General features: G+C 40.0%; 1 protein-coding gene across 2 annotated transcripts in view; it reads left to right on the top strand.

Annotated features, from left to right (window-relative positions):
* TMC1 (transmembrane channel like 1) overlaps positions 1-13,059 on the top strand; it is a 96,582-nt gene that overhangs the window by 47,082 nt on the left and 36,441 nt on the right. For both annotated transcript variants that reach the window (XM_036893493.2, XM_057498582.1), the window contains one exon: positions 9,147-9,289. In XM_036893493.2, the coding sequence (XP_036749388.2) occupies positions 9,147-9,289 (143 nt within the window). The remainder of the gene's footprint in view (positions 1-9,146; positions 9,290-13,059) is intronic.

Below are 13,059 nucleotides of genomic sequence, written 5' to 3'. Positions count from 1 at the left end.
CAAATGATTAGAGGAGGCACTGAAATGTGGCTGGCTTTAATGTCAAATCATTTGTGTCACTCTGTCTTATCATCCCAAGCCTATTCCTTCTGCCCTGCCCACTTTTGCCATATCTCAACCTTGAGGTCTGTCGTCAAAGGGAGACTGTTACAGACATTCTGAAGGTTAACAAATAGCTCAGTTCCTTATTTACCTGTATCAACGGTTCTTTTAGGTAATGATTATCCAAAGTGAAAATGTCTCTCTCAGACACTTCTCAGTTCTCTTAAGTCCCTTCACTTCTTACTGTCCTGGACACATTTAGGAGACATATTTTTGTGATTCACATATGGGAAACATCTTTTCTTTCAGGAAAATGCATTTTTATTTTTAGGGAGCCTTTTTTAAAAATTGAGTTATAATTGACATACAACATTATATTAATTTCAAGTGTACAACATAATGGTTTGATATTTGTATATATTGTGATCACCATACATAGTTACAGATATTTCTTTTTCTTGTGATGAGAATTTCTAAGAAGTGCTCTCTTAGCAACTTTCAAATATGTAAAACAAAATTATTGACTATAGTCGCCATGCTGTACATTACATCCCATGACTTACTTATTTTGTAACTGGAAGTTTGTACACTTTGACTCCCTTCCCCTATTTTGTGCACCTCTACCCCCACTGATGTTTGTTCTCTCTATCCATAAGTTTTTTTTTATTTCAGATTCCACATATAAGTGAGATCATATGGTGTTTGTCTTTCTCTATCTTATTTCATTTTGCATACAGCCTAAGGGGCCCATCTAAGTTGTTGCAATTTCTTTACCCATTCTTCCATTGATGGACACTTAGGTTATTTCCATATCTTGGCTATTGTAAATAATGCTGCATTGAACATGGGAGTACATGTATCTTTTTAAATTTGTGTTTTCATTTTCTTCAGATAAATACCCATAAGTGGAATTGCTGGATTATATGATAGTTCTATTTTTACTTTTTGGGGGGACTCCTCCATACTGTTTTCCATAGCAGCTGCAACAATTTACAGTCCCACCAGCAGTGCACAAGGGTTTTTCAGGGAGCCCTTTTGAGGGGGTGAATTATTTTAGGTCTCTTTTTCTTGGTTTTTCATAGGTTCCTTAACCTGCCCCTCCTGGACTTCTTTACGGCACATCTATGGCTTGTGACAGGAGAGGACCCTGGGTCTGCTTTTAGCTTTCTAGGTATTCTTTTGTTCTCCTAAGCTTGGAAACTGATTCCTCAGGGTCTGCATTTCTATCAGTGCTTTTTTGCTTCAGCAACAACTTCTAGTTTTCAGTATCTTCCTCAAGCTGCGCCTGGCTGGACCAAAGATGAGCTTTCTTTACACAAAAATTTGGCATGCCTATGATCCTGCTACCATGCTTAGAACATGAAAACAGTTTCCCTTTCTGGGATGTGATCACAGAAACAAGTTTTCTTTTCATTAATTCAATAAACTTGTATGGAGCAGTTGGCCAGGTGCCAGGTAGTGTAGCAGGCCACAAGCAAAGGTTAAAAAAAAAAATGAAACAAAAAAGTCTCCACCCTCAGAATCAAATAATCACAATATACATGTAGTTGCAACCATGCCAAGTGTGATGAAAGAAAGCTAAACAGTATTAAGAGATCATACGGCAGGGGACCTGACCTGGAGTAGGGCCTAAGAGAGGGAGGTAGATAATAAATGTTTTTCTGAGAAAGTACAGTAGAATTGTGCTCTGAAGAGTCAGCACAGCTCCCAGTTGGAGAAAAGGAGAGGCATTCTAGGTAGTGAGAGGAGCATGGCAAAGGCCCTGTGGTGGGACAGGATTGCCTCACTCAAGGGACCAAATGAAGGCTAGTGGAACCAGAGCTCAGAGCATGAAGGGGCGTCAGGGCAGATGGCATGGAGACACAGAATGGCATCAAAACATGCGGGACCACCTAGTATCTAGGCCCGATAATTTATGTTTCTTAGAGCAATTGAAGGTAATTTGAGTGGCGAGTGAATACCAGTATTACCGAACTTGGATTTTATAAAGGTCAACAGATTATAGAAGACCAAGATGACTGTGAGGAGGTCACGGAAGAGTCTATCAAAATGTTCAGGTGAGAGATTAAGATTGTTTGGAAGAGCTCAGTTTATCTGGTAGGATTTGCTGATGTCTAATTATTGGCTGCCAACCTAATAGATTAAAGGCTGAGCAACTGAGTTAGATTAGAACCTCATAACCTATTGAATTATTTTCTGTAGTACAAATAGCATCAAATTATGAGTTTAATACATTTACTGTGGCAGATTACTTAAATTTACAAACATTTAAACAATTCAGTAAACGCTTTAGCCTATGTTCCAGTATCATATCTGTCCAATAGATATTATCTGCTCATAAATTGTACTTGATATTAATTATGCTCATTAATCTTAAATATTTGAAATAAAGTATATGCTGCTAATATGGGGCTGAAATTTTCTCAGCTCAATTCATTTTTCCCAAGTAGTTTCCATATTTTATTAAAAATTTTTTATTTGTTCAAAAACTCTTTTTTAAATAGGTGATATTAAGATAATACCCAGTACAAACTGGGTCTGGATAACCACACACATCTCTTTTCATGTATGAATTTATAGCATTTCATTTTGCATGACTTTAAGGAACTAGTAGGTAGATTTACAAGTCCAGAAGTCAATTGAACAGCAAAACCCCATACTATCGTGTTGTTAAACCTTGTGAAACAAAAGACCACTTTTCAAATGTGAGAAGAAATCATACATAGCAGTTTATTTTACAGCACTGAGATTGCCTCATTTTGAAAGAATTTTTGGCAATTACACAGAAGAAAAAATTGAAGTTTGACAGCTTTAGTTTCTCTCAGGTATTTTCTTGGTATTTTGATTCATTAAATCCCAACATAAGATTGTTATTGTCATGTCACTGTCTTGAATGATTTACTCTATTTTATTAAAATGGGTAGTAGAGAGCAAGAAAGTAGAAAAGGGTGGCTTAGATTGATAGTCTGAAGGAGCTTAATCTGACTGAGGATTGCTAATGACAACCAGAAGCAATTTCTCTCTTTGTTTAGTCATTCCACAAATATAAATTGAATGTGAGATGCTGGAAATACAAAGATAACTAATATATATTCCCTGCCCACAGGGACCTCATAGTCTAATTGGATATACAAATAAACAATTGCCATACAATGTGAATCTGAGGCTAACAGATACATGTCCTAGGTGCATGGAGGTATGATGGAGGAGGTTCAGTGTTGGAGTTTACTGGACTCACTCTATTTGAATTCTGAATAATTTTTGAAAAGAGAGGCAGCTGGGTGCCAAAAGTCCAATTCATTACTAATAGAGGCCAAATTAGAGGACAAATCTGGGATTCTTGGTAAAATGGCCTTCCTAGCATGCTCCAAATTAGTCCTACTTACACTGGGTCAGCTTATTTCCTAAAGGAAGACAGTTAGTTATATGTGGGCTAGGCAAGCCCAGTTCATCCCAGCTTTACTAATCCAGGAAGTCACTGTACCTCCTCTGAGATGGAGTGAGTAGAGGGATGGAGGAGGCTGGGGAGTAAGTAGTCCATCCAGTGGAGTTCTGCACACCTGAAGAAAGCACCATTTGCTTCCCCATAACAACTGGTTCTAGTCTAGGGGTCAGCGCAAAAGCTTCACAGAGTTATTTAGCACTAGTTTTAAAGGAAGAGTAGGAATAGACTAGGCTCTCAAATGGGGAGGATAACTGGAAACAGAATTCCAAGCAGATGGATCAGTATGCACACAAACATGGAGGCACTAAATGGTGCTATGCACTCAATACCCATGAAGACTCAGCAAAGCTGGTATTTAGGGAGAGAGCCAAGTAGTAAAAGATGAGTATGCCAAACAAACAAAAAGGGCCTAATCAGTGAAGACAGTTTCCTTCATTATGCTAAAGATACAAGTTTTATCCTGAAGGCAATGCAAAGAGTTTCAAAACAGGATGGAAACATGGCCTGTTACTCTTTAGAAGATTCTGTGTGAATATGTATGGGCTTGGTTGGATTTAGTGTGAGCTAGAGGTGGAGAGGCCTGTAAATGGCAGTGGTGTACAAGAGAAGGGACCAGTATTACATGTGATGACAAGGCAGAGACTACAGACCTTAAGAAGAGACTGCATGTGGCTTATGGGTGAAAATGGGAAGATAATGAATCTGGCTGGGGTGACAAGGTGGGTTGGTGGTGTCATTCCTTGTGATAAGAGGTAAAAGCTGGTTTGAGGGAACTTGTTAAATGTACTGAGTTCAAGGTTCCTGTGGGACGTCCAAGTGGACTGAGATGTGTAACAGGCACTGGGTGTAAGATCTAGAATTCACACCCCTAGTGTCAGTTGTGGACCATGATACAAAAGACAAATGGAAGTGCTTTTTACAGAAGTCAGCACAGTTAAAAATGCAGTGTAGCCTAATGAAAAGAACTTAGCAATGGCATTTAGACAGACCTGGGTTTGAATCCTGCCACATACTACCTGTGAGATATTAGACAACCACTCTGAACCTCTTAATTGTCAGGTGTAAAATAGCATTCATACCTACCTAGCAGCCTGGTAAAATAAAAAATATAAGTGAGACTGTGTGCATAAAGTGTTAGAACAATGCCTGGCACATCATAGATCTTTAATAAATGTTTCTTTAAATGCCTACTCTGGGTACTTCACTCATGAAAATGCCCATTCTTGGAGGGACAATAAAACAGGAAGAGGGCACCCTGACGAGGGCATGGTATCCAGCAGCCAGAAAGGGGCACGGAACACCAGTATGCCAACTGTGTGGGAAGGAGGCAGAGGCACAAAGACACTGATGCATGGATGGGCATCAAAAGAAACTGTCCACTACAGCTCTGTGGGGGCCAGAGCTCACTGTTTATGCTCCTATAGACAGGCAGAAGTTCATTCCCACTACTGAAAATTAGAACTGCTAAGGCTCAGTCCAGCTTTCTCTTTGTAATCTATATGCTTTCTAGCTAAGAGCCATATAGTGTCAGTCTTCTAACTCAAATCTGGGCTGTAGATAAAGGAAAGGAAACTCAGAAGTGAGCAGAGCATTAGGCAGGAGCCTGGCCAGACTGGAGAGGAGGGCGGCCCTGGGCTGGGTCTTAGCAGCTACCCCATAAGTGCCAGACTGGCTGCTGTTCTTGTGAACTTGGTTGAGGTTTGTTTTGGGTGTTTTTAGACTTCTCACACATTGCTTCTCTCCTGTGTCCTACTCTATTAGATACAAAATGATGTCATTGCCTATTTTTCATCCCCACTTGAAACTTTCTTTAACACTAAGGTATAAATGACTGATAACAGCTCAGAGAAAAGTAGAAATATACCTTTACTGGTATGGTGCCACTTCCCCTTCACATACTTTCAGGAGGTCTGGTTCAGAAATTTTATCTTCCTTTTCCACCAGTTTTGACTTCATGATTTTTTCCCCCAAAAATAATGATCTGACAGTTACTACAAATTAAACAGTTGCTAAGGGTGATGAAACTCATTTACCATCCTTGGGATAGATGTGTCTTTCATGGTGAGTATTTATTTGTAGTCATGGGAAACACCAAAGGGATGGAGTTCTAATATAATTTCAGGTGACAGATACTTATGAAAGGGACATTTTGTGTGCATAACTTTTTTAGGGGTCTCTGTAATCCAGTCCCCTACTTTATCTATATATAGTATATAGCGAATAGTAAGTTCTCAGTAAAAGTTAAATAACACATGTTGAATCCTAGCAACATCAGTAAAACATTCTCTTTCTTGTGGAAGTGTATCGGTGACTGTGGACTAGACCAGCTGCAGCATTTGAACAGAAATTAGTCATAATAGACAATGCACGAGCTTGGAGCCCAGAGCTGGACAGAAATTTTCCGTGCTCATTTGAAACTTGGCTCTGACTGTGGCTCCTCTGTCACAGATTTTGGGGTGGGAGAGCGCTCCCACAGGGAAAGCCGTGCATGCTGACATGGAAACCAAATAGAACTTTGGCGAGACTTGGAGTCATTGCTATTTTAGTCACTTCCAGATGTCTACCATTGGACTTTTAAGGGGAAGGGAAAGATGTGTGGAGTATGGTGGGCCCATTGGATGGAAGAGGAGGGGTGTTTGAAGCCACCCTTCAATATGCTACTGAGATATTTGGATAAAGCTTTTTAAAATTATGTTCTTCAATAGTACCTCTTTCATTTACATGCTTGATGGCATAGAGAATGATAGGGATACTGAAAAAACCCTTGTGAAATAATTAGGATTCCAAAATAAGGACCCTTACCTGCTTTGGTCATAATCTAATATTTATGCAGTGCCAGTCATTGAACATGTGTTGAGTGGCACGTACACCAGATGAGCTAGCTGCCCCAGTTGCTATTGTACTAACCTAACAAGCTCACCAGGTGCTTGTTGTAGATTTGCTTTCTCCTTTCATGTTATTTTGGAGGTGTCTTTTAATCCCAACATTGCCATTACTAATTAGAAAAAGATAACACGTTGTAATGTTTATGACTATGGAGATGAGGCCCTTTTGAAATCTTTTCAAAAGGGGTATCCAGGTCTTTTCCAAAAGGTCCTGGCACCACCGTGGACCAATCCATGACCTACAACCAATCCAGTGTAGGTCAAAAGGCCCTGCTGGGTTGACAAGGTTCCTGGTTTCTTTGTTTTACCAGAAAGGTATGGCATTAGTATGATACAAGGCCTGGTAGGCAAAGAAAGTAATCCAAGAAATAGTACTGCACAGAATATGGATTTAAATTGGAGAGACCCAGTTTAAGCTCAGACTTTGTCACTTACTAGCTATGTAAATGTGGGCAACTTACCTACCTCTTTAAAGCTCAGTTTCTTCATCTGTAAAAGAGATACAGGGCTAATAGCTACTGAGTCTTTATTGGGCTGGGGTGGGGATCATGGTAAATAATACCCCCTACTTTGTCTAATCAGGTTGTTGGATAACTAGAACTAAGACAAAGGGCTGGACAGATGGAGTTCAACATGTTACCTTTAATGCTGTTAAAGATGATATTAAAGAATGTGGCATCTTTTTATGGGCAAGTGGGCTCCACAGCCACATGTTTCTACCCAGTAGCCCTAAACCAGGACAGGGATCCCCTTGCAGGGGCCGGGCACAATGTGTTCTCTCTCAGGAAGAGGAATTGAGGTGGCCACATAGTTCCTATTTCTTCATCCATGCTGGACTGTCAGATTAGTTTCCTCCCCACTAGGCCAGGAGGAGGCAGTGGATAGCATCTGGGAATGTTCCATTTTTGGGTCTTTTGCTCATTGAAGGTGACATCAAGAGTGAGGGAAAACAATTGTCACAACAGTATCAACTTCCTGTGAGAATCCTGTGAAAGGAAGTAAGGTGTTCCATAAATACTAAATGCTCAATAAAATTTATGTTTGACATTTTTATTACAACTATTATTACCAAGTGTCAGGATGGTGGCAAAGACATGAGGTAAGGGTAGGTTGCAGGAAAATACAGGAGTTTGGAGAATGACAACTGTTGTGGGGGGAAAAAAACAGTTCAGGAAATCTTTGAACCACAGAAGGGGCCTGTACTTACCAGGTTCTATTATTATTATTGCCAGGACAGGAAGGCCAGTCTGAAGGTTGGTAGAAGGAGATTGGATTTAAAATAGCTGAGAGGAAGCAGAGACCTTAACTGCATGAATGTGAAACAAGAAGATGTCATTGAACTGGGTTCAGGGAAATCCTGCCAATGATTATTCTCCTGGGGTGATTTCTGGGTCTTGGGCAGTTGGCCAGTCCATCTACTTGGTTTCTTTTCTTGGACATGAGATATCCCACTTGCTTCCTCTGTTTGAGGTTTCTGCTAGTTGTTTAGACATTGATTTTCTTGTGGGTTGGATTTTTTTTTCTTCTTGAGCTAAAAAATACAGATACAGGCAGGTGTGACACAGGGAGGCACTTTGGCTTTTACCTCTCCCCATCCCATCCCTTCCTGAACCTGCTTAAGTCTGTGAGCTCTTCAGGGGTTTTCCGGAGAGACTTTTTTCCTGGTAATTCTTGCACAGTATTAGAACATAAATTTGCTGAAATTTTGAAAGCAGTAATTTTTTCAGATCTCTTTTGACCTCTGATTTGAGCTAGGCACAATCTTTGTTTCAGGCAATTTCCTAAATTACTTCCCTTAATTCCGCCTCTTGGAACTAGCATCCAGGGTATTTTGTCCCGTTTCTCTTCCACCCTTCACCCCCTCCTACTTTTTCTCCTGCCTGCTTTAGTAGTGGGCTTCAAAGTCCCTGTCTCAGTATAAATGATGTTAAGGGCAGCCAATTGGATTTTCTAAGGTTCAAGAGTGACTCACCTGATCTCAAGTGGAAACCTCATGTTGGCAAGTTACTGTCTTCTTCCTTCCCAAAGCATAGTTATTTTAAGTTATTGCTGGAGAGATGAAGTCAGAGAGGAGCTGGGGATGTGAATAATACAGAAACAAGGCTTCACAATTGACAGTAAAAACAGTGAGCTGGAGAAAGAGAGAAAAATGAAGACCGTTATAAAGGATGCAGAATATGCCAATGTTCAGTATATAAAGAAGGATTACCCAAGCGGCTTTGGAAGATGGTGATTCCAACCCTGGCAGATCACTTTTAGGAAAAAGTGCTTAATTACACAAATAAACATGCTCCTTGCTTTTGCTAAGTGTCAGCTGAGACACGGCCTCTGTGGCTTAAGGAGAACCTATCTCACTGTGGCTCAGGTGTCTGGAAATAGAAACCTGCCATAACACTTTGAGGAAGCACATTTCAGATCCTCTGCCCAATGCTAAGCAAGCCCTTAAAATTGTAAATTTAATGGCACAATGAATTGTGTTTTGATGTTTCAGTCAATGGGCATTTTACAGTAATGGTTGCACAGCTGAGCAAGCCTGGATTTGGGTAAAAATTTGATCTGTTTAGAAGTCCCTGAATTTCGAGTAAACTGAGAGGCTGCCAATCAATGTGGCAGCTGAAACATTCACTCCATAAAGCCAAACAATAGAGCTCATGTCAGAGCCATCTCCCAAATCTGAAAATTAATGTCATTTTGTCATTCCTCTTAAGAGTTGATTTTTTTTTTTGAGTTGCTCCTCACAGCATCTGCTAAGTGGCTTTGTTGTTGGATTTTAGGGCTTGGCACAGTACTCAGTCCTCTTTTATGGCTATTACGACAATAAACGAACAATTGGATGGATGAATTTCAGGCTGCCGCTCTCCTATTTTCTGGTGGGGATCATGTGCATTGGATACAGCTTTCTGGTTGTCCTTAAAGCGTAAGTTTCACTTGTTTCTTGGGAAGCAAGCAATAATTTCTGGAATCAAATAGATTTAATTTGAGAGTTGGATGTATATATATATTTTTTCTGTTTCTAGAGGTTGCAGAGTCCATAAGACATAAAATGTAGTTTTGATAGTGACACTCATGTCAGACTATGACATTCCCCAAACCGAAGGGCTGAATGCAAGGGCAGGCCTTCGGGTCATCTCACTGGGCGGCCCTGGCAGTTGCATGCCTATTCTGTATTTAAGCATTTGTTTTTAAAATGTGCGTTCTTGTACACTGAAGTGTGAATCAGTGTTACAAACAAGACAGGGAAACAGCTACTGACCCCTCTTTTTGCATGCAGAGAGGTTTGTGACTTGCAGAATCAGCTCAATAGGCAGAATCTGTTGTTCTCTGTTCATTTAACAGAACAACAGAATAGTCACTCATCCAAAAATTTTCAGCTGTTAAAACAGCAAAAACGACTGGCCCCAGTGAGATTGTCACGATAAACTGTATGATGATGTTCTGTCTTAGAAAAGCATTTGTTAGTGCATGGAGAAGAATTTCATTGGGGAACAGATGAAACAGCAGTTCCTTTTCCCCCTGTCTGAAATGTATTTGTAATACCTGATTAAAGATACTTCAGAAACCTGGCACAATCACTTGGCGCTATGAATAATCTACCTGTTAGCCAATTCTCTGAACTAGTTTAAGAGGAGTTGCAACACCTCAATTAACGTTCTAACCCCTTTTATTTGGCAATACGCAAGGTGAAGTCGCCTTCTGCCTCATTTCAGGGAAGGACCTCTGCCTGAAGGCCCACGTCACCCGGAGCAGTAGCTCTCAGGAACCATCTGTGGCATGTTTTATGTCTTCCCCTACTGAACTTACTGGGTTGGCCAGAGAACATTATCAAATTTAGTTTTCAAGTCCTCTCAGAACTTGACAAAAGTCCTTAATGGAGATCCCACATCCAAAATATTGATCTACTTGTCCAAATGTAATCAGAGATCCTAAATATAAGGTATCTGTCTACTTCATAAATTACTACCATGTTCCAAACTCTACAATATTTCTAGTCTTTTAGCCACTTTGACTCAGCAAGACTAAAGTCACAATAGCCAGCTGCATTCCAGAGGCCACGTGGGCATTGCTTCCTGTTGGTCCTTCTGTCTCTAGAGTCCCTGGGGAAGCATGCTGCTGCGTGTCCAGTTCCTCGGCTTTTCTCAGAGGCTCTGTGGAGGCTGTGTGCCCTGGTGGTCTGCAAGGATTCAAATCCCAACTCTACCACGTGCTGAAAGATCTCTGGCAAATTGCACAAGTGCTCTGTTCTCCTGTTTCCCTCTCTACTGGAGTTGTAATAACATGTTGGTTTTAGGATGGTCATGAGGACTAAAGGAATTAATACAAACAAAGACTTAGAACATGCCTAGCATGTGGTAAGTGACTGACAGATGTTAATCATTTTATTAGGATTATAATCCATTGGTTTAGTGAAGAATCGAACAAAGCCAGCCTGGTAAGAATTGAGGTCACCTAATAAACCCAATGAAAAGGCAGTCACATATGGTCAGGCAGTTGTACATTAATAGACTTGTGTGTTTATTATGTATCTACAGCCACATTGTGCAAAGAAATGCAAGGTAAACCATATGTCTAATTTAAAAAATTTTAGTAGCCATATTAAATCTGCAGGTAAAATCAATTTTAGTATGTTTTATTTAACTCACTGTATCAAAAGCATTATTTTAATATATAATCAAAATAAAATTGTGACAGATAAAATCTTTATTATACATAATAAGTTTATATAAAATATTGAGATACCACAATTCTTTTTTTTTTTTTTGGTACTAAGTCTTTGAATTTTTGTATGTATTTTATGGTAGTCCATTCCAAGTGCTCAGTGACCACATGTTGCTGGTGGTGACCATATTGGTTAATGCAGCTATAGAGATAATGCCAACTTTTTGAATTAGGTCAAAGATTCCATTTAGTACAGTTACAGAGCACCACCTCTACATTCCCCCCAAAGTCACCCACATTATGTCAGCCAAACCAGCCTGGCTTTCGTCCCTCCCTGGCATGGACACCAGGACTCTCACCCCACTCCTAGACAAGACTTAGTAGAAAAAGAATTGGTGGACTATAAATATACAGAATTATTTAAATCTGCTCCCCCTGTCCCCATCGAATATATTGTTGGAAAAAACATGAATGGCTTTTGGAGATACATTACTCAAATCATGCAGCAGGAGCCTGAGCTCTAAAATCGATTAGGCTACTGATGGGTTTTGTCATTTTTCCCATACTGTTTGTCCCAGCATCCTCATCCACTCTGTGGTGACACACACCTGTTTTTAACTCCAAATGGGGATATTGGAAGGTAGGGTGACTAACTTTGTTTACCCAGGACTCCCCTGGTTTTAGCACTAAAGGTCTCCAGTGCTGGAAACCAACTCAGTCCCTGGCAAACCCAGACGGTCGGTCATCCTAGTTTCAGGGCCTTCCTTCCCTCCTTCCTTCCCTCCTTTCCTGCCTCCCCTCCCTCCCTCTGTCTTTCTTTCCTTCCTTTTTTCCTTCCAGGGCAGTGTACATTACCAACCACAACAGAAGCTTAGAGATCTTCACAGTAAATAGTTACATAAGTATTAAAAGTGAATTCATACAATACAATGTCAAGTTACATAACATGAGACCATCAGCTCCTTCTTACATCATCATCCTCATCAGTTTGAAGTTTTGCAGCCCAAAGTAAAGGTGTTCCTTGACTGTTGCCAAATTCCTTTGAAGTTATATGGACTTGATGTAACTCCTGTGGTCAAAAGTTTTGTAAAAACAGAACAAAACAAAATGAAATTAACCTTATCAGAACTATGTCTTTACCTTATAAGATAATTCACATTGAAATCCTAACCAACCTCACATAATATTTCTAAATAAGTGAAATGCATCTTCTCTCTTTTACCTAGATTACCAGTGCTCTGTCCACTTCTTTTCATTTATTTTGTATCTGCTTACCCAGACACTATTCTTTTTCTTATACCCTTAATAAAAGTCCTCCATGTCCTTTGATATTCTTGCACAGATCTTAGCCTCAAAATTATTTCTCCTTCCTTCTCCTAATTAAATTTTTCTTTACCACAGGAATCTCTCTTAGCTACCTATCTCAGAGAAAAGCAATCCAACCCCTCATAGGTTCCAGTTTAATGTATTACTTCTCAGAGATGTTTTTGCTGGAGATAACAAGGTTGAAGTCTCTAACGATGGGTTTCAGACTCTACAGCAGGCTCTGGAAGCATGAGGGGGCTGGTCTATAGGACAGGAAGTCCTGGAAAATCGATAGTATATGCTGTTTACTATAGTCCCTGCTATAATTTTTCTTCCTTATGTGGTGTTCTTATCCTGTGAGCTTCTAGAGAATTGCTTCCTATCTCCCTCTTAACCCTTTTTCTCTTCCTGACTCTCATTTTAGCAGAGGCTACATTGTAATGACCCAGCTGGCTTAGGCTTTATGGAGGCATCTATTTGATTTATTAAAACCCCCATATGCATCCACAAAATGATCAGGTAACTCCAGTGCGTAGGTGGAGATAGGACCTTGCAGTTCAGTGCGAGAAGTTCAGTATAAAACCTTAGGCAAAGGGGTAAGTGCAGCAGTTCCTTTCTACAGCCTCCCAGCAAAGCAAATTATATGTTGAGATTGCTACTCATAGATACAGTAATTCAATGCTTAGCCTCTTTGAGAAGGAAAAAATGTTCATAATTATGTATATT

Source organism: Manis pentadactyla, chromosome 3 (genome assembly GCF_030020395.1).
Source record: "Manis pentadactyla isolate mManPen7 chromosome 3, mManPen7.hap1, whole genome shotgun sequence".
Taxonomy (NCBI): domain Eukaryota; kingdom Metazoa; phylum Chordata; class Mammalia; order Pholidota; family Manidae; genus Manis; species Manis pentadactyla.
This window is presented reverse-complemented; position numbering and strand designations above follow the sequence as displayed.